This window comes from Myxocyprinus asiaticus, chromosome 8, assembly GCF_019703515.2.
Source record: "Myxocyprinus asiaticus isolate MX2 ecotype Aquarium Trade chromosome 8, UBuf_Myxa_2, whole genome shotgun sequence".
Taxonomy (NCBI): domain Eukaryota; kingdom Metazoa; phylum Chordata; class Actinopteri; order Cypriniformes; family Catostomidae; genus Myxocyprinus; species Myxocyprinus asiaticus.
The window spans coordinates 12740904-12764035 of record NC_059351.1 but is presented as its reverse complement, the minus strand read 5'-3'; the positions used below and the strand labels follow the sequence as shown (position 1 = coordinate 12764035).

Here is a 23132-nt window from a genome sequence, read left to right as displayed (position 1 = left end):
TCACCAGGTGAAAATCGCACAGCAACACAGCCTTGGCAAGCACCACTAATATAATAAAATAAATTCCCAGTTATCTTGTTAACTCCAGTCAGAAGTCTCATTTACAGTACAACTTCACTCTGTTCAATGTTCAGCAGGCAGAAGTCTCTATCCAAGCCTGTGGGGGATTTTAAGGGTCTTAAGGCATTCCGTTTGATATAGTTACCATACCTTGTATCCAAGAATGTGTCCATTCTTCTGGTGCTCAGAGACTGACCCCCATTTGACCAGTATACTTGTGGAGCTCATTGCTTCAGCACTCACATTCTCTGGGGCACCAGAGGGAACTGAAAACACACAGACACAAAAAAATTATATTTTATACTAAAGCAATAACCCACTCAAGGTCATAAGTTGCAATGATTTTACCACCGTTAAGGTTTTGTTAAGGTATACGGTATTATTAAGTCGGATACAGCAAAATGATGAAGACACCAATGTAGAATACTGTAAATTGTTCATGTATTAATAATTATTAGCAGTGTTGGAGGTAACGTGATAAAAGTAATGTGGGTTATGTAAACAGATTACTTTTTCGAGTAATGAGTAAAGTAACGCAATTTTGTATTTTAGACCATAATATCTGAGTTACTTTTTAAATAAAGTAACGCGTTGGTTTTTTACACCTCTACTGTCCCTGTATTGCAAGAAATCAGGAGTAAAAGTGTGCAAATTTGGGGGATGGGATGTGGTGCATGATTGGCATTGTAGTTCTATAGAGTGTGAGGCCAGAGACTATTTAACAGATAGAGATGAGTCACTTCTATTTAAATGAATGGGAGAAATTGAAAAGCCTAACCAAGAAGCTCTAGCACCCAACTGTCAATGGATTTTGAAAGGAAGTCCCGCCTTGCAGGTAAAAGAGCCAATCACCTTTTAGATACAGACATCTCCTGTCAATCAACTCACTAATGCGCATGCGCATTTCGCATTTTAGTGTAATATAAGGTCAACATTCGGTTGAGTGAAACGTGGTTGATTCATGTGTTGATACACACTGCATTAAAAAAAATCAGTAAACACATTTAGGCAGATGGATAAGACTAGTCTTCCACTGGCCATGACATGATACAAATACTCGCTCAATTCACTGACTTATGCAGCCGAACTGCTCCATGTTACAGCTCCCCGTAACTGGGAGAATGGGATGAGAAATGCTGACTCTGGATCAGTGGCTCTGAGCAACGTTCTACATTGATTGTGTATGCAGAGAAAATATCTTAGTTTCTAAAAATATTCTACATTTTTGTTTATAATAAACAAGTAGTTTGATTCATGAAACAAACCATTTTTTATGACATTTTGGTAGCATTAAAAACAATTCCATTCAAGTTGTATCAAAATGCGCCTTTGAAGTTGTGGAGTCTGTATGAACCGTGGATCAACTCAAAACAAGCATTCACTGAGATGATTTAAGTGAAAAATATTTATTTATTCATCAGACTTATTCCTTGAACATGTTATACTGGCATTCCCCACTGAATTTTATCCTGACTTCTGAAGAACATCTCAAGTTGACTCTGATATTGTTGATGGGCACAGAACATGATGACATATATGATGCAGGTTCAAGTGTTGGACTTTGCTGCTTTAGGTAAGACAGTGGTTATTCTTCATTATTCATACTGGCTGCCATGTTGATGGAAAAACAAATCATGCCTATTCATGTTATTGATTCTTTATTGTAAATATGACGTGAATACCTACTTTCTAAATATCTGTTTGTTTACTATGTTGTTTTGACATGAGTGTTGTACAATAGCTAGCATGACCTGTAATGTCTCTTTCTTGTATGCAATGCATGGCTTATTTGTATGGAATGCATAGCATAGCAGAAGAGAAAGTGGCTGTGAGAAAAAAAGTAATGCAAAAGTTACGCTGTACTTTACATAAAAATAACTTTTTAAAGAATGAAGTTACTTTTTAAGGTGTAACGCAATATTCTAATGATTTACTTTTAAAAGTAACATTACTCAACACTGATTATGAGATAAAAAAGTATATGTATTAATATTATATTAATATACCATATAAATAATGATAAGGTATTAGAACATTATTTATTAAAATGCCAACTAAATAATCAAATTAATCACAATTAATGGCATATCAATATTTACTGAGAAAGTCCCCCAAATAAATGTAATTTAGAATATAACAATTAAAATAATTAAAAATATAATATAAAATAAATATACTATACTTCAGATAATTACAAATACATTGTATTACAAATACAGTATATTATATATATATAATATATATATATATATATATATATATATATATATATATATATTGGTCACAATATTTGGCACCCCTAGAAATTCTTATGAGTAAAATATATCTGAAGTATATTCTTCTTCATATTTTAATTTTTTTAGTGCACCTTAGTGACTAGGAACATGAAATTGTTCAGCCATGACTTCCTGTTTCACAGGGGTATAAATATGAGGTAACACACAGGTCAAATTCCCTTAATCATCAATCACAGTGGGTTAGACTAAAGAATATAGTTCTGATGTGCAGCAAAAGGTTGTTCAGCTTCACAAAATGGGAAGTGGCTATAAGAAAATAGCCAAAGCACTGAAAATGCTCATTTCCACCATCAGCACAATAATTAACAAGTTCCAATCAACTGGAGATCTTAAGAATCAGCCTGGAAAAGGACTTGTGTCTGGTTCAAGTGGCCAAAGAATTTCCAAGGAACACAGCTGGAGAACTGCAGAAATTAGTTGGGTCTTGGGGTCAGAAAGTCTCAAAATAAAAACATAATAAATAAATATCAGACATCACCTACATCACCTCCCTTGTTTGGGTTTCAAGAAAAAAAAAGCCTCTGCTCTAATCCAACAACAAACTCAAGCATCTTCAGTTTGCCAGACACTACTGGAACTTCAAATGCGACTGGGTTCTATGGTCAGATGAAACAAAAAAAAGAGCTTTTTGTCAGCAAACACCAGAGATGGGTTTGGCGCACACAGAGATGAAGAAGTACCCAATGCCCATGGTTAAATGTGGTGCAGGATCTTTAATGTTGTGGGGCTGTTTTTCTGCCAGAGGTCCTGGACATCTTGTTCAGATACATGGCATCACTAATTCTATCAAATACCAACAGATAAAAAATCAAAACCTTGCTGCCTCTGCCAGAAAGCTTACAATGGGCCCTGGTTGGATCTTCCAGCAGGACAATGATCCAAAACAAACATCAAAATCAACACAAAAATGGTTCACTGACCATAAATTCAAGGTTCTGCCATGGCCATCCCAGTCCCCTGACCTGAACCCACTAGAAAATATGTGGGGTGAACTGAAGAGGAGAGTCCATCAACATGGACCTCTGAATTTGAAGGATCTGGAGAGATTCTGTATGGAGGAATGGTCTCAGATCCCTTGCCAGGTGTTCTCCAACCTCGTTAGACATTATGAGAGAAGACTCAGAGCTGTTATTTTGGCAAAGGGAGGCTGCAAAAAGTACTAAATAAAAGGGTGCCAATAATTATGGCCAATGCATTTTGGAGAAAAATATTTATTTAATAATGAGATATTTACCCCGTTTCAATTGTTTTCACTTCAATTAAAGGACACATTTTTGTACATTTTTCGAATGAAAGATCAAAAGGATAAACAATGCAGATTTTTTTTTTCACAGCCTTCTTTGCTCATATTTACCATGGGTGCCAATATTTTTGGCCACTACTGTATGTATATATATAAGGGCTGACAAACGATTAAAATATTGAATCGTGATTAATCGCATAGTTTTTGTAGTTAACCGCGATTAATCGCAATATCTTTATAAACATGAGGGGACAAAATATGCTTCATCCAGATGTATTTTTCAGTCATCCACACAAAACCTACCCCATCAACAGAGATGAACAACAGAAAATGAACACAGCACAACTCAATTCAAATTATGTACCAAATATGGTAGTTGTTAATGTATTATGACAAGATTTATTTGACAGACAGTGTTTTGACAGACATGAAAAAAAGTCTGCACTGTCATTTACAATTGACAATCCCAGTGGGATTAAATGGGTTAATGACAGTGTAGATTACCTGCAGGCAGAGGCGGATTATGACAAGGAAGGGCCCCGGCCCAACCCCCCCCCCCCCCCTCACCCCCAATAATATTTTTTAACCCTTTTAAACTTATTTTTCTGCAAACAAATGAAATTTTTAGCACATGTTGCTTGAATTCAGTAAATACTAATTTAATAATATCAGTAGCAAAATAAAAGTTATTGTTAATTTTACTTCATAATCATCAAAGATTTCACATATAAAAAGATGAATGCATCAAAACATGATGGTAGCTATTTTGGAAAATTATATAACAAGGTCTTCTACTTCCAGAAGAGCACGGAAACTTTCACCAGGAGACAGTAGACATCTTATACACATTGTGATGTGGATGTAGCAGGGGTATTCAATTAAAGTTCCAAGAGGTCTGGTCTCTAGATTTCCTTCCCAGCAAAGGTCAAGACAATAACTTACATGGTGTTTAGTAGTCAGTATAGCTACGAAATGACATAAGGAATGCTCATTTTTTGAAATAGTAGGCCTAATTGTAAATTTCCAAGTTGGCAGTAAGAGTACTTTGTAAAAGAATAAGAAAAAGAACAAAAAAATCTAAGTCAAAACAGTCTCTTTAAAACTGGGCAAGGATTAGGACATTGGGGCTCCAGAGACAAAGCCAAAGTAGTGGGGTTTGGGAGACCTTCTGCCAAAAGATGAAAATATTTCAACGAGTTCATCAATCGAGAGCACTTTGTTATAAATATTAAAAGATCAAATCAACTGTTCATTTTGAAGCTGAATGACAACAGTCCAGTATTTGTGTTTGAATATATTTTTGGATACTCAATGGGCATAGGAGGCCTTGTGACTATTAAGAAAATACATTGTTTGGGGGTTCAGGGGTATCCCCTGAGAGAAAAGTTTGAAAATGTAAAAGTCTGACTGGACCATTTTTATATTTTCCTTTAAATGAAAATCTACCAACAACAAACAATGTATAGCACAATAGTGAAGCTTAAAAATACTGTTAGCTAAAGTTAAGTAGGCCTATAAATGGTCAGTCTATCAAATAATGGAAACGTTCTCATGAGAACTCCACTATGCCACTAGTGAAATCAAATATTTGGTTGTTTTTCCTTGCCATTTATGCGAGAGATGAACTATGATTAATTTTCACAAAAATAATCTGTTTGTGAAAGGCTCTAAACATGCTGATTAATAAAGCTAATTTTAGACGGAAAAAAAACGTTATAGTTTAAAGGCGCTCTGGAAGCACTTTGTCCTGTCACAAACCTGGTTTACCTGAGCGGTCGGATTCATTTCAGACACATGAAGTTGAATTCACTTCGCTTCATTCTCGTTTTCTGCAGTGTGTTTTATGAAAGATGCCAGTATCCATCATATGCATGCCATATGAGTGCATATTTTTACAAAAAACAGTCGTATTTTTCCCTATTGAAACTTTGAAATAAGCTTTGATTGTTATTTTAATTTTTAAACATAAATTAAATTAGTACAAAAGCTACATCTAAAGCAAGCAAGTTTAAAGGAAAGTTGTGCTGGTGTGGCACCTGACTCTTTAGTTTTGCCCAGAACTGGACTGCTCCAGGGTCCAGAACCGATGGCGTTGAATGCCTGAACGCTCAACTCATAGTCCGTCCACTCCTCCAAGCCCTCCATCGTCACCTCCCGAGATAGCCGCTCAGAAACCGTCTCCATCCGTGGCTGTCCAAGCCCGTCCGTTCTCTGTGCACGAACCCGGTAACCCACACTTTCAGGATTTCCATTGTAAGCTGCCTCTTGAAGTGGCTAAGAAAAAGTCAAGGAGATCAGACTTAGTGTTCATTCTTAGTGCTCTAGAAAAAGTATACCATGGACTTTAAACGCCTACTAAAAATGAACTTGAGATCAGTTGGTTAATTGCAAAATGGCTTAGAAAAGAGAAGCTAATTCAGAGAAAAGCTCTAGCATAATTTGTTTGCAAATGCCACTTGGTTTGATATTTTGTCATCTAATGCAATGATACTGTAGATAATTTTAAGCTTCATTATTTTTTGATGTAATTCATTAATGTTTTTAATTAAGTGTGGCTTCAGTGTCTCGCACATTCATATTCTCTGAATGCTGTTTATGTTGTTTTTCTTTGAATTGAATGTCTTTTCTTTTATTTCTTTACTTTTAATCTAATATGCTGTAAATGTATAAGAAGAGGTATTCAAATAAGCCAAACAGGGTTTCAAATCTCACCTACACAAATGACTTTTCTGTTGTGTATTGTTCTTTTAATATCATGGTGCTAAACAAACAAACAAATTTAAGGTTGAAATAGTTTGTTGTTTTTTTTTTTTTTTTTTTTTTGCAAATTGAACTGAATGTTAATCTTACTCAAAAAGCACTTGAATTTGGGCCCGTATTTCACAAAAAATCCTAAGGCTAAAAGTGGAAATTTAGGAGCAACTCTTAAAAATTATGGACGTGTCACTCAAGTGTAATTCATGAAGCATTTTAACGCTAAAAGTAGCTCCTAAACCCAGCTGAGGACTTCAATCGTCCAACAATTCATATGTTTTCTTGTGGATGAGCGCTCGCTGCAGATAAAAAAATCTGACTGTCTGTCTGTCTGCCTACCTACCTACCTACCTACCTACCTACCTACCTATCTATCTATCTCCACAGAGACTTGTAATAAACTACATCTTACTCTTCATTAAAAACATTAAAACTTGAGAGACATGCAGACTCTTGGGCTACTTGGTAAACGATAGAAGAACTGTAAAAGTGTAACCTTTTCTTCAATGCCAATTGCTTTGGCAGCTACATGGAATTTTTAGTACAAGTGTAATAAATTACTGCCCATAAAGAAAGGTTTAGAGGTCACTGTTTTCGTCTCCAAAGCTCGTGAAGTAATGCATTAAGGCTCTTATGTGTCCTGAGGGTCATTTTCTTCACCAGCACCCCTCAAATGTGTTACTACAGCCAACAGAGGTTTTGTAGGAGTCTGTCTTATGAAATGACAGCCTTCATGTTTTGTGCCTCAAAAACTAGAATTCTTCGATAGCTCGAGGCTTTGAAAAGGTGAGAGGCGAGAAAAGGAGACGTGAAGAAGAAAATAACTGCAATTACGTCTGATACTGACAGACACTATGGCTCGTGATAGCAGGAAAACAGACAGGAAAAATAAGCTGTCAACCCCTTCCAGCATATCCTTCACCTAGAAACTGTGCACATAAGAACCCCACAAAGTGTGGTTGTGTCCATCTCTTCCTGTGTTTGAGTGTGTGAGAGTAAATCTCTATACTGTATATTTATAAGTATTCCTGTATCTGTGATAATGATTAAGCCTGTTAACACCAAATTGAGAACCTCTTTAAGTTCCTATGATACAACAGAAGAACCTTCTTGGTTCTTTTAAATACCATTTGTTAGGGATATATCACATTATTCTTAAAAAAAAAAAAAAAGGTTTATTTTGCTTTTTTAGGCAAATATTGCTACTTATTACTATGTGCTGTAATATAGGTGCATATAAATGACAATAATAAAATATCTTTGAAAACAAAGTAATTTCTACCTCTTGGATTAAACTAAGGAAATTAAAATGGATTAAAATGGTTGTTTGGTTGAAATGAAGGTCCTTTTATTGAAATAAAACAAATCACCCTTTTAAACAATTTTAGAGAAAATACAACAGGGCATAAAATGGAGACATTTATCGAATATTGTATAGAAGAATGAAAATATCAAAATATATATGGGGTTTTCTTCAGTTTTGTGCACTTTCATTTCCCAGGGGTTGATTTTTATTAAAACTGATTTTTTTCTTTTTTTTTTTTTGCTTTGTTGTTGTTGTTGTTATATGAGGGTCTCATTAAAACTGAATTGGAAACTTTGATCATGCCATCATTATTTATTGGGTCCCTGAACCAGACTTTCAACATTAAACTATGAAAATCCATTATAAGAAAATACAAATAATTACATGTGGTAATCTAAACAAAGAGTGAAATAAACTTAATTTCAATACTTAGAGTGTGAATTGTTTTTATTTTTTCATTTTAAAAAAAATGATTACTGTCATAAAGCGTCATTTCCACCAAACCAAGCAATTTTGACCTTAATAAAAGTTTCTTTCCCCCCAAGGGTTAGTGTAATTGTTAACCAAGTGAGTGAAGAGCATGCTTGAGATGAAGTGTTATAAAAGTTATGTTTGAAGAAAAACAAAAGATAAATAAAGGTAAATAACAGTTGTGAGCAGAGAATTTATTGGGCGTCATTTCCAATCAAGCTATAATTTTGCCAATTACACAAAAAGTGTGAAAATATTATTGAATTGTTTACATTTAGGATACATAAAATGTTAGCTATAAAATTAGCCTTAGCAAGAAAAAGGAGTTGGCCATTTTATTTATAAAAATGTCTTTTCCATCACAGTCATTTGCACTGTGGAATTTTATTAAACACATTAAAATGTGGTGGAAATGACACTGTAGTGAGATTTTAATGACTTTCAGAGAAATGAAAAAAAAAAAAAAAAAAAAATCCTTTGGTGCATGTCCATACACTGATGGACATTGTTAGTACACAAAAAAAATATTGAGAGTATGAAAAATGAGACTTTAACAAAACTTTACTTTCAAGCAATCCACAATGCTAAAAGTGCCCGCAGTTGAATAAACACCCATATATTTTTGCTACATTGCCTCAGCCATAGTTTGTGATGCATTGTTCATTTTGAAATCATATTGTGTTGAAAATGTAGACTTGGTGTAAATATACCTTTAGTTTAACTGTCTGGTGACAGTAAGTGTGTATACGTGTCTCTTTCTCACCTCCCAGCGAATCCTCAGGCTGGTTTCAGTAGCAGAGAACACAGTGAGGTCTGTCGGGGCCACATCTGGAATAGCCTGCAGGGTCTGCATCACTCGAGAAGGTTGACTGAAGGGACTTGACCCCACAATGTTCACCTGCTTCATCCTGAATCTGAAACACAAGAATAAAAGGAAGGTAGAAATATGTTGTTTTTAATTCCCTGATCTTGCTCGTGAGTAGTGGCAGAACAGGGGGGTTTGGACAGGATAACAGATCTCTGCAGCCCCTGATAATCTGTAATCCCTTTAGGACAAGATAGTGTGTGGAGAATCAGAAGACAATCTTTCTTCAGGACCTTGAGAAAATCAATTAAGGAGAGAAATGGAATAGAGGAATGGGGAGAAAGAGATGGAGAAGAATGAGGAAGAGATGAAACACACAAAAAAACTAAAGACAGAAGCAAAGATAGTGGGGAGATGGAGACAGATACATGAAGGCTGGGAGATTTGGGATTGTGATTTGTGTTAAATCAATACTAAAAGGTCATATAAATCGCACAGCTGAAATTTACCCAGAAAGACAGCAAGAAACCTGCTGGAGAGATCAGCATAGGCACTACACAGAATATGTGTTTTTAGTAGATTCCAAGCACTGGATGCTTGTGTACCCGTGAGGTTTCTAAAAGGGCTAATTCACTAAAAATGAAAATACTGTAATAATGTACTCACCCTCATGTTGTTCCAAACCTGTATGATTTTTTTTCTTTAAAACTCAAAAAATATATACTGCAATGCAAATAAATATTTTTTTACTCACATTTTTTTTTCTTGCTTTGCAGTAAAATTATCTAAACATTCTTAAAACAAGATAAATTTACTCGAGTGATACTGTTGTGTCTTCAGTATTTAAATCATCATTCCTTTCCATGCAAACACGCCTACTTTCTATGTAAATTAGGCTTGTTATAGATTGCGCTTCATTTACAAAAATTGTCAGTATAATTTACATTGTGCTACCAAATGAAAACAGGTGGTAAAATGTATTGAATTTAAAAGATATACATTTTCTATTGATCATGGCAGCAGTAACGGACCTTATTCACAGTAGCACTATATAACATTTTTGAAGGGAATAAAAACGTACTTTACTGCAAAAGAAGACAATAATTCTGTTTTTTTTTGTTTTTTTGTTTTTTTATTGTTTTGCAGTGTGTCCAGAATTTTGTCAATCCATTGCATCTCTTAAGTCTCGTTCTGTTCAAATAAGTGTCAACACCTCAAGACAGGTCACACTAATTTTACGCATCATATTAGAACTGAATGAAATTTGAGAGCTACGACAAATGTTCAGCAAAATAATGCCTTTGAATCATGCCATATTTGAACTGAGCATGAGCGCAAATTATATTTGACAACTACAGTGGAGAGGATTTTCAAGGAAATACAACTTAAATATTGGTCTTTTCCACACACAAAGCTATTGTATGGCTTCAGAAGACTTGGAACACAGTGCATGATTCGCATGGACTACTTCTATGGTGATTCTTCAATCATTTTTGTAACTTGACAGCCCCAGTCCCCATTATGGAAAATAGCACTTTGGACATCCAACAAGTCACATGGGTTTGGAACTACATGAGGGTGAGGGTTTATTTTGCGTGAACCATTCCTTTACTCGCCTTACCAACAAGACAACCAGCTTCACCAAAAAGATCATGCTGCTCGACAACTTTTACCAACTAAATTTTGGTGGTGATCAGCACGGCAAGGGTGGTTTACCAGTTGCAAAAACAGCACTAATAAGCGTGGATCAGCATGGAATTAGATGCTATTCTTTCCAGAAGGTAAATGAGTGAGAGTCTTACTTGTACTGGGTGAAGGGGATGAGGTTGGGGATCTCCAGAGTGTCAGAAGATGGCGGACTCTCTCTCTCATACAGAACCTTCCACTCCTCTTCGTCACCCACCTATGGCCACAGAAAGAGTATGTTCCACAATAAATCTAAATGCACAGCATACTGCACACTACATACTGTGTATATTACATACTATCTTTTAAAAAGCATGTAAAATAGTATGCAGTACGCAACAACATTGCATAAACTCACTATTTTGCATGTATATACTGTATCAGCAAGAGATGTTTAATTGTCTGCTGTTCAGTTATCTCCTTTTTCCTTATTTTTCAGGCTTTTTGCAATTTAGTTGCTCAGAAAATACTGAGATAACACAAGACCTTTTGGAGAAGGATGCTAGAAATTGAGTCTGGTTCTGTTGCGAGCAATTTTCAAATTCTCATTGCCTGCATAGGAATGTATGTGCAGCTCAATGTATTGGAGCATGTGTTCTGACCTACAATAAACTACATGGTTATTAATCCAGTTTGTGTAATAAGTTGGCAGCCCAATCAAATAATGAGCCACAAATTAGATGTTATAACTGCAGATGATAACACTTTCAGTCTGTCGCTCTCGAAAAGGAAGGTCAAGTCGCATTCAACTGAATTGTGGGATACAGTACACTGCACATATTGCATAATGCATTCCTAGTAAGACAAGGGTAGTATCCTATTTCGACCACACCAAAGGTCATATTGAATAGTCATAGCTGATAAAAAAAATGGACAGAGAAGAAATGCAGTTGCAAACAAAACCAAGCTGCCTGCAGTGCAGACTCCATATCAGTGCTGCCACTTTTGTTTAGTGCTTTGGATATCTCTTTTTTTATATGGGCTAATCAAAAGCATGTTACCATAGATTCTAAACAATGACTTCAAAAAGATGGAAGGGGCTCATTTTGTAACCACCTTGATCTTAATAAAGCTGTAATAAGATAATGAGCTAATAAAAAAAAAATAAAATAAAAAAAAGTGGATCCACAACATCAAAATAAATGGTACAAAAAAACAGTGATTAATGTAACCAGTCATTATCTTTAAACAAAAACTGCTGATCTTTTCAAACATTTCACATTCACGTAAGACATATTTCCTCCAGGATCTCATTGAAAGCTGGTTCCATTGATTCATTGAGCAACCTGTGTTTAATACAAGTGTCAAAATGCTTAAAAGGCCAAAATTGAATATAATGTTAGTCACTTATTATGTTTTGTGCACCAAAACAGTCGAATTTAGTTGTACATCACTATTTTCCACCCTCTCTCTGATCCATTGAGTTAAAGGGATAGTTCACCCAAAAATGAAAATATTTTACTCACCCTCTCATGTGGTTCCAAACCTAACTCTCTTGCACAGAACAAAAGAGGACATGTTAGGCAGAATATTAGAAATTGACAGCTATAGTCACTATTCACTTTTATTGTATAGAAAAAGGATGCAATGAAAGTGAATGGTGACTGAGGCTAACATTCTGCCTAACATCTCGTGTGTTCCATGCAAGAAAATGGGTTCCAACATAACGGTGAAAAAAAAAAATGGGAGAACTATCCCTTTAATTTCAACTTAAAACAGCCTTTGCAAACCATTTAACTTAAAACATTTGACATATTTCCATGTAAAACAGGATATTAAATGAGAAAAATGTAGTGCAGGACATTATTTTATTTACATGATTGGATCATGAAAAGTGGGAGTTCCATATCGCCATTGCGATTTAAAAAAAACTGTACCTTTAAGACTTCCATATGTAAATGACCTCTGTCTGTTTTGATTGGCTAACCTATGCATATTGGAATAGTTTATGCTGAAATTGATCATTAAAAGTTGCTAAATGCTGAATAAACACTGATATATAAACATGTGCAATCATATGTTAATGAACTCATGTATGTGACATCATAATCACTGCAATTTCTAAATGGTTTGTTTTTGCTTAGTTTCAAATAAACGTAGGACCTGGGAAAGGAGCTTTGTGTTGTGAACAGTAGAGTTTGTCAACATAGTACATCAAACTCATATTCCAAAAAAGCAAGAAAAATGCTGTTATGTCCTCTTTAATATTGTGAACCATATGTTGAAACAAAGACACTGTTTCTACACAGACCTCTACAAGCCAGCATGTATTGTGCAGCTATGCTCTAACAGAGGAAAGGTAAATAGATTACAAAGGGAAACAGAACTGGCAGCCACCCTGTTCCAGCATACAGCTGTGATGAAGTCAGCTGTACAAAACTCATCTACACAAGCTGATTTATAACCCATAGATTTAAGACCCTATTAGTGCCACCTCAGTAACTCTAATCTTCTCCTCTTTCCACGGGCGGACTGGCCATAGGGAGAACCTGGACTTTTCCCGGTGGGCCGGACGCGAAACGGGGCTGAACGGGTGGTGATAAGCTGAAACGGGCCGCGAAACGTACCGCGATATGCTGAAGGGGGCCCAGCAACACCCCCCAGCCTGCTCAACAACCTTTGGGCCAGTGAATTACATTGAATATTAATGCATCTCATAAGCTTCGAAGTGGAAAAAAAGAATTAAATGAGCGAATTGTTGCATGGCACCGGAACAATTTTTTCTTCCGCTCATCTTGACATGCAGAAATGCTAAAATACACTTGCAGACAGACAGCGCTCACCCTTTTAGTCATAGCGCTCGTTCAACGAGAGAGCAGTGCTTTCCCGAGGTAATGACAGAAAAACAGCATCTGGAGTTATTCACACTAAATAATGACAAACCTAGACGTGACATGTATTATAATGGGCTTGTTTGACCATTTTTACAAGTTTATTTAAATTCAGAGTTAAAACACTGATAACGATCTTTAATCCTTGTTAATAATTGATACCCTTAAGAAAACTTACCATGGATTTACTGTGGAAATATTGTATTAACCATGACTAGTAACCAGGACTGTAGTAACCATGTTTTTTTCTTTTTTTATTCTTTTTGCAGTAACCAAGGTTTTGATACAATTAACCATGGTTTTACTACAGCATTACTGTAGTATCCATATGGTAACTTGGTTTTAGTAATAGTAACGATATAATAATTTCTATGGTTAATTTTGAGGTTTTATATGTGGCTTATACTAACTAATTTAAAGGGTAAACAAAGCAGCCTAATAATTTTCTGTTTAGGCCCATAAATATCTAAAAAGGTATCTGTATTCGTATCGATATCGGCGATATTGGCCTAAAAGTACTTGGTATCGGATTGAAAAGAAAATAAATAGTATCGCCCATCCCTAATTTTGGGCCAGTTTCTATGTAACATCCAGGCCCGATTTCTCTTCCCAGTCTGCCCCTGCCTCTCTCTTCTCTCATCCCTCCTTCTGACTCCCTCCTTCCTGCTCTCTCTCAATTAAACAGCATTAAGGACAAGAGTGTAGAAAAACTGAGAGAAATAGGGAGGGATCTCATTAAGAGGAGTATTTCACTTCACGCTGCACAGAGCTGGACACCATCCAAGAGGGGCTTAACACATATGCACACACCAAACACACACTACACCTAAAGGGCTGAGAGACACAGAGCATGACATCTCCTTAGCCTCCTTGTACTATGTCAAATACATAGTGCCAGTGTGCTTTCAAATGTGTGTGTTTGTGTGTGCGTTCTCTCCGGGGGAAGATGTTTTAGTGGAAGAGCAAGTCTTTTTTTCCTTGGAGGTGAAGTATCTGCCAGACAACAGCATCTTCACTGGAGCACAGCCTGCCAGACAAGGGCATCACACACACACACACACACACACACACAAATACTCAAATATACACATACTTATGTACACACACACACTTAAACTTATGAGCACACACCTAACAGTGACCCCATTTACATGCACTTAAGGAAATGGTTTATTTCAGGGTTTTTGTAGAAAGCGCCATTCTGAAATGACATGTAAATGAGAACGCGGGTTTCCTTATGCCATTTAAAGGATTAAGAGATAGCGGGTTAACACACCTAGGCTTCTCCCGGAGAACGCGGCTTATGTGGCCATGTAAACACATAAGCGGTGTTCTCACAGGTTTTTGAAGAGTGCGCATGTGCGTGAACAGACCGGGGGTAACACACGTCATCAGATGGAGCCGAACAAGAAGTAAACAAAGAAGAAAGACTTCAACATTTACAGGAGTACAGTAGGGAAAGCACATACACAATAAACTATACTCATTTATAAACACCAGTGTAAATTATCGACTGTCCCATCTCCGCATATAAGCACTTTTACATTGGGGGAATCCCGGTGTTTTACTTATGGGATAAAAGATTCCGCTCCAGGTTTCAACAGAATGTTAAGGAAACAATCACAGCAACAACTGTGAAATATATGTAAATAAAGCGAAGCAACAGAATAAAATAGCAAAGTCTTTCTCAGATGCCGTGTTTGTTATTTACACAAGCGTCGCAGGGATATTACGTCGCTATGGAGAATGCTGCTTTCTCACCAAGTTGCATGTATACATGAGTTAAAAGTACGCTGCTTATACAGTGCATGTAAACAGAAACACAGCTTTCTATCAATAAGCCACGTTCTCGCAATACGCTGCTTTCTAGTGTCCATGTAAACGCACTCAGTTATATTCCATAGTCTTGGCAGAGAGAACATTGCCATTTGTGGCAAACTGAACCAATAGGGCAGACAGAAATGACCATTAGTTGCAAAGTTAACCATTCGTTAGAGAGAAAATTGCCATTTGTAGCCAAGTTGATCATTTTGCATAGAGAACAATGCAGTTTGTGGCAAAGTTTACCATTGTGCAGGAAGAAAATGGCCATTTGTGGCAAAGTTAACCATTTGGCAGAGAGACAATTTCCATTTATGGCAAATTAAACATTCAGCTGAAAGAAAATTGCCATTTATGGCAAACTTGACAAATTTTGCATCTGCAAATTTGCAGTTCGTGGCAAAGGTAAATATTTTGCAGAATAATAATTGGCCATTCTTGCCAAAGTTATCCATTTGGCAGAGAAGAAATTGCCATTTGTGGAAGTTAACCATTTTGAAAAGACAAAAATGGCATTTGTGGCAAAGTTAGCCACTATGCAAAAAGAAAATTGCCATTTGTGGGAAAGTTAACCATTCTGAATAGACAAAAGTACAGTTCGTGGCAAAGGTAGTCATTAAGGAGAAAGAAAATGGTTATTTGTGACAAAGTTAGCCATTTGGCAGACAGAAAATTACCATTTCTGGCAAATAACCATTCAGCAGATAGCAAATTGCCATTCGTGGCAAAGTTGACCAATTTTGCATTGACAAAATTGCAGTTCATGGCAAAGTTAACAACAATTTCGCAGATTAATAATTGGCCATTCTTGGCAAAGTTCACCATTTTTGCAAAGACAAAATTGCCATTTGTGGAAAATTTAACCAATATGCAGAAAGGAAACTCGTGGAATCGTGGCAAAGTTAACCATTTGGCAGGGAGAATATTACCATTTGTGGCTACATTAACCATTTGACAGGGAGAATATTACCATTTGTGGCAAAATTAACCATTTGGCAGGGAGAATATTATAATTTGTGGCAAAGTTAACCATTTGGCAGGGATAATTTTAATATTTGTGGCAAATGTAACCATTTGGCAGGGAGCATATTATAATTTGTGGCAAAATTAACCATTTGGCAGGGAGAATATTACCATTTGTGGCAAAATAAACCATTTGGCAGGGAGAATATTACCATTTGTGGCAAAGTTAACCATTAGGCAGAGAGAAAATTGCCATTCGTGGAAAGTTAACCATTCTGCATAGGCAAAAGTGCAGTTCATGGCAAAGTTCACCATTATGTAGTAAGAAAATGGCCATTTGTGGCAAAGTTAGCCATTTGGCAGAAATAAAATTATAATTTGTGGCAAATTAACCATTCGACAGAATGAAAAGTGCCATTTTTGGCAAACTTGACCAATTTTGGACAAAATTGCAGTTCCTGGCAAAGTTAACCATTTGGCAGAGAGACAATTGCCTTTTGTGGAAAGTGAACAATTTTTTAAAAGACAAAATTGCCATTTGTGGCAAAGTTAGCATTTATGCAGAAATAAAATTTACATTCGTGGTAAAGTTAACCATTCTAAATTGACAAAAGTGCAGTTTGTGGCAAAGTTAACCATTATCGAGAGAGAACATTACCATATGTAGCAAATAACCATTCAGCAGAGAAAAAAAATTACATTTGTGGCAATGTTAACAATCATTTTGCATTGACAATATTGTATTTTGTGGCAAAGTTAACAATTTTACAGGATAATAATTGGCCATTCTTGGCAAGATTTACCACGTGGCAGAGAGAAAATTGCCAATTGAGGAAAGTCAACCATTATGCAGAAAGAAAATTGCCTTTTGTGGCAAAGTTAACCATTTGGCATGGAGGATATTACTATTTCTGGCAAAGTTAACCATTTAACAGGGAGAATTTTACAGTTCGAGACAAAGTTAACAATTTGGTAGAGAGAAAATTGCCATTCATGGCAAATTAACCATTCTGTAGAGACACAAGTGCAGTTCATGGCAAAGTTAACCATTATGCAGAAAGAAAATTTGTGGCAATGTTAACCATTCTGCAGAGTCAAGTTGCCATTCATGGCAAATTTAACCATTTTGCAAAGACAAAATTGCAATTTGTGGCAAACTGAACCATTATGCTGAAAAAAAAAACTGGCTTTTTTGGCAAAATTAATCATTTAATTTGTTTTAAGACAAAAGTGCAGTTATTGGCAAAGTTAACCATTATGTAGAGATTAAATGCCAATTTATGGCAAAGTTAGCATTTTGGGAGAGAGAAAATTACAATTTCTGGCAAAGTTAACCAATGTGGCAGATAGAAAATTATAATTTCTGACAAAGTGAAATATTTTGCAAAGAAAAGTGACCATTTGTGCATTAGGAAAATTACTATTTGTGATAAGAGAAAATTACCATTCATGGCAAAGTTAACCATTTGCCAACAATTTGTCAGGACAGGGTGCTTTTGCCAAGTCACACACATATACGCCTACACACCTGTCCTTCCACGATCCATTTGGAGATGGCAGTCTTGCCGTCACTGCCGGGGTGAAACCTTATGGTGGCGGATCGCGGACTAATGTTGGAGATGACCAGATTGGAGGGTGCACCAGGAAGCTCTGTTCACAAGTAAACCAAAACATTTATTATTGTTGCCATTTGCTCTAACTGAAACATTTTCACATTTCTACTGTTTTGTTCTTCTCTGTTCTTCTGCATCCTGTGTCTTCATTATCCTTCAAAGAAAACTTTGCAAATGGGCCCATAACTCACTTCAGAGTTGATTAGGTTTTGTGTACAGCAGTGCTCATTGTGTTTGGGTATATGATTAATTGGTAATTAAATGAATTGATAATGATATTTGGGTGGATCACAGTGGCTGGTTCAACAGTAGATAAAGCTCTCTCTCATTCTCTCCTGACTCATCAGCATATCAGTGGGAGATAATGAGTGTAGCTTGGCTTTTGGTCATCATCATTTGTTTCATGTTCTCTCTAACACGCACACACACAGCATCCCCAAGAGTTTCATACTGACTCTGTATGATGTATTACAGTCTTACTGACTGTGTCTCGGCTTGCTGGTCTGTGTGAAATATGTGCCCCACTGTGGCATCCTATTTCATGTGTTCAACTTCCTTTAGATTTTGATTATGGCTGATTCCCCAGGGATAATTTGATGCATTAAAGTGCTGTTGGTGTTGGTATGTATGCTTTTGTGGGTGTGTATACCTGGTGGCAGTCCTGTTGAGATTGTCAATGAGGTGGGGACACCGGTGCCGGCCTGTGTTACGGCCGCCACTTGTAGTGTATATGTGGTGAGTGAAGTGAGACCGGTCACTTTATGAGCCAGTGTGGAGTTAGAGAGGGATTGCGATACAAGAGTTTTGTTCTGCCCGGTCTCCTCCCACCACAAGATGTAACCTATTAAGAAATGAAGGAGAGAGAAGACACAAAGAGAAATTCAGGCTCTGGTACTGTCTACATAGGTCTACCTTCTAAGGCAGCATACTAACCATCATAACCAGCATAATTGGAACACTTTTTGATCGCAGGAACTCTCTAAAAGTTCACTTACGCGCATCACACAACATAGTGCTCCATATTGCTATGCTGACAATGCGATTCTGTGGTTCAAGTGATTGACATGTGAGTTCTAACTGTAACTGGATATTATCACCTGTGATAATGCCGTTCTTGTCTTCTGGTTCTTGCCAGCTGACCCTTAGAGATGTGTCCAGGATCTCAGTGAAGCTCAGTTGAGACACCGGGCCTGGTTCTGCAGCAGACACATACACACACACACACAAACACACACACACACACACACACACACACACACACACACACACACACACACACACACACACAGTTAAAGGTGCATTAAGTAATAGAGCACAATAGTAACTGCCCAATTTTTCCCATTCATTTTTCCCATAGGGATTTCATAAAATCCTTCATAAAAAGCCATAACCCAAACCAACCAGCTCTAAGGTCAATCGCATCATTGCAAACTTTGATTTAAGACAAAAAAAGGATTTGAAAATAGGATAAAAAGACGAAGGTTCAAGACTGTTAGCGTCTTTTATGAAGGAATGAACTACAATCCCATGAAGCATTGCAAATAACGCAAACAAAAAATATGGAAATCTATATACCTATTGGTTTAAAGTTGTTGCTTATAGTACACAAACAATTCATATATATTCATATATATATACAAATTTATAAGTCATTTGAGAGTGTAGGGAAACCGAATTGATTACACCATTGGCAGTGCATCACTGAAGTGGACAGACACTGCTGAGCTCTTTTGGCGCACTTTGTTTACCGCAATTCTCTGATTGGTGGAACTTTCTTTGCTGGATCATGGGTAGTGTAGTTCTTAACCAAAAAAATCCACTATTAAACACTTAAACACAGGTACATTAAACAGAACAAAAACAAAATAAAAAATAACTACGTATTTAAAAATTATATAAAAGAAGAAGAATAGTAGAATAACAACCAAGTTTGTTTTTATTAACTTGGTCAAATTGCAGGACACATAGTATCTTAACATGGTAGCCACCATGTGTTTGACTGGGGTATCTTCATCTCACGTGAGTACATCAATTCAAATCTATTTTCAAAAGTAAAAATAATTTGTCTAGGCGTAGACAAAGGCTTTTTTTTATTATTAAGTGGAACATACAACACCTTTTAAACCAGCAAAATGATGCTAGTTGTTAAGTCTTTGAGTAGTAAAGACCCCTGCATTTCCAATTGCAACAATTTTAACATGCTTTATGGATGTGAGCATTAGGCGTTTGTCTGAGCCTGTAAGCATACAGAGTGCATTTTTATTAGAAAAAGAAGGTCACCTATAGAGATAGAACACATAAGAAGATTAATCTTTAAACAACACTGCCGTACAATTTTATTATCTGAGGGGATATAAAACCACAAATACACAGCATGTTTGTCAATGCTCTTACTGTAAGCATATGTGTGTGGATGAGTGTGGATGACATGTTTGAGTGGAACAAAGCTTATTATTTATTTGGCAGTACTTTATGGACACTTTAACACTAAACCCGCTCATGGTAAAGGATTACCCTGCTTCCTCAGTCCACCAATCCATAATACTCCCACGAATAGCTTGTTGCCGTGGAACTGTTCTATCACAGATGCAAATAGGCGAAAGCAAATTATGTGTTTGTAAGCAGTTACCTTGATGTGTTAGCAGTCATTTCATGATTAATCAATCATGCATACTGACCCCGGAAGACAATAAATGACAGACTTACATGACAGTTGCCTGAAAAGCTCTGCGGTTAATGTGTGCGGATGAAGCTTCAATCTCATTAAATCTAACACAAGCGTAGTAAACTCTACTGCCCTGACTGTCAAGCGGACCTTATCAGAGCGAGTCGTCATAGTAGACTGACAAGTTAATCAATCACACATGCTTATAAGAATGTATGACCCCACTGAACTGACTGTACTGCAGTTGAATTCCCTTCAAATACCAATTCTATTAAATAATGTTGATTAGGTTTTGTGTACAGCAGTGCTCATTGTGTTTGGGTATATGATTAATTGGTAAATAAATGAATTGATAATGATATTTGGATGGATCACAGTGGCTGGTTCAACAGCAGATAAAGCTCTCTCTCATTCTCTCCTGACTCATCAGCAAAGGGGTCAAGGTTTGGCTGGTTAGTATGGACCAGTTTTCCCCTGATGGTAGATGCTAACTACACAATCTGGCTGCAAAAAGCATCTTTCTCCTCTGATGATCATTCAAAGTAGCCATGTATTCAAACTAAATATAATTAAAATTTTCTTAAGCAACAATATTTCATTATATTATAGTATATGTTTTACCAGTGCCTGATTTTTGGAGGTTGTTATTAAAGCATAAAATTGAGAAAAAAAAAAAATTGTGTCTGCTCCCTTTGATATCACAGGGGATGATAGCTGCTAGTGAAGAGCTTGAGACTGTGTGCGTTCTTGTGCTGCCATCAGCTAATCAGCCTTGTCATAACATTATTTTCCTGCAGCTTCAGAGTTGTTAGTCACATGACATTTATGGCTAAATTGATTGGTTGCAGAACTGAGTTTCCAAAAGTGCATTTCTGGGGGGGTCACGTGCCAACCGAGCAACTGCCATTGAGATTAATGGAAATGCTAACGGATTGCTTTCTCCAGATATTATAGACCACCTTGGTTTCAACAACTTTTGGCAACTATTTTTGCTAAACTGATTCTTTTCGTACTTGTTAACTTTAGTGTCGTGTTTCATACCGCTTGTTAACTTTGTTTGCTAAATTTATTCTCTTTGAGCTAGTTTCCTTAAGCTACATGCTTTTTGTTATACTGAAATGGTTTTAATTCACTCTGAGCACGATTATGCTTAATAAGCCGACAACGTGTGGTGATATAAGCGCATTAAATGGCTTTTCTTTAAGAATAAACTAGGGCTGGGTAATTTAACGCATTAATTTCTTTGATTACTATAAAAAAATATATTTTTTTTACACAATTAATGCAGTATCCTTTTTTTTTATTTTATTTTTTTTTTTACTTCTGGAAACTTCACGCAATAGGAGAAATGTGTCCTGCGTTTTTCCTTGCAGGCTGCTCAGTCTTAAAGGCTCCAATTAGAGTGGGGGCGGGGTTAAGACATCTGCTGCCTGCCAGGAACAAACCAAGGCACTTTAGTACAATAGGCTAAACTTCACCAATGTTTTTCCCCACTTTCTGTGGCTAACATTGGCATATTTAAACTTTCAGGAGGTACCCGCTTGCCTCAACTGCACATTCTTGCATAGAAACTGATTGTGTGAAGCAATGCACGCTTATTCATTGCGAGCCTTGCATGCAACAGGCATAATAAACACGGGAGCAGATTCATTGTACAGAGAATTGAAACCACTCACTGACTTTCATATGAACCTGTTTCAAAAGCGAAAACGCACGAGAGAGACTCAGCCTGTGTGCAATAGAGAATGAAGGACCTGGACATTCAGCAAGCTGCAGACAAGGTATACTTGTAGAGACTGAACAGCAGCCAGAGAAAATAATAGTTTTGAGATTTTTAATTTCAGCATTCAATATGTTATATATCTGTATGTATAGTGTCTAATAATACAGTGGCAATGTACACTTAAGTTCCTCTTGCCAATACATATGTAAAATATCAGCATGTTGGTAAGCATGTAAATGGGCTCCCTATCTGCTAAATTAATTTTTTCGCACTTGCTTACGTTAGCCACATGCTTTTTGTTTTACTTTAAATTGTTTTCATTCACTTTGATTGCTAAATTGATTCTTTTCGTACTTACTTACTATAGCTACATGCTTTTTTTTTTATTTAAATTTGTCTTCATTCACTTCGTTCACTACATTGATTCTATTTGCATTTACCTACAGTACATTAGCATGCTTTTCACTGAACTTGAATTTGTTTTCATTTACTTTGTTCACTTAATTGATTCTATTCACACTTGCTTTAGCTAAATAATTTTCATTTTACTTTAATTTGTTTTCATTCAATTTGTTTACTAAATCGATTCTATTCTCATTTACTTACTTTAGCTACATGCTTTTCGGTTCACTTTAATTTGTTTTCATTCACTATGTTCGCTAATTGTTTCTGTTCGTAGTTAGTTTAGCTACACGCTTTTCATTTTATCTGAATTTTTTTCATTCCATTCCATTCTTTGTACAATTAAACCAACCAAAAGTCTCTGAACAACCAAAGAACTTCAATCAAAATATCCAGTTAAACGATTAAATTAGCAAATTTTCAACATAATGCTTCCACATGCAAGTTTGTAAGTCTTTACATAACAAATAAAACCCTTAAAATTGAGAGCGA

At 36.3% G+C, this 23132-nt stretch overlaps 1 protein-coding gene across 1 annotated transcript in view; it reads right to left on the bottom strand.

Annotated features, from left to right (window-relative positions):
- LOC127445557 (protein sidekick-1-like) overlaps nt 1-23132 on the bottom strand; it is a 317499-nt gene that overhangs the window by 56613 nt on the left and 237754 nt on the right. The window contains exons 23-29 of the mRNA XM_051705711.1: nt 18948-19046; nt 18500-18691; nt 17766-17887; nt 10739-10839; nt 8895-9045; nt 5637-5874; nt 211-326 (exon numbers count right to left, since the gene is read on the bottom strand). Coding sequence (XP_051561671.1) covers nt 211-326; nt 5637-5874; nt 8895-9045; nt 10739-10839; nt 17766-17887; nt 18500-18691; nt 18948-19046 — 1019 coding nt within the window. The remainder of the gene's footprint in view (nt 1-210; nt 327-5636; nt 5875-8894; nt 9046-10738; nt 10840-17765; nt 17888-18499; nt 18692-18947; nt 19047-23132) is intronic.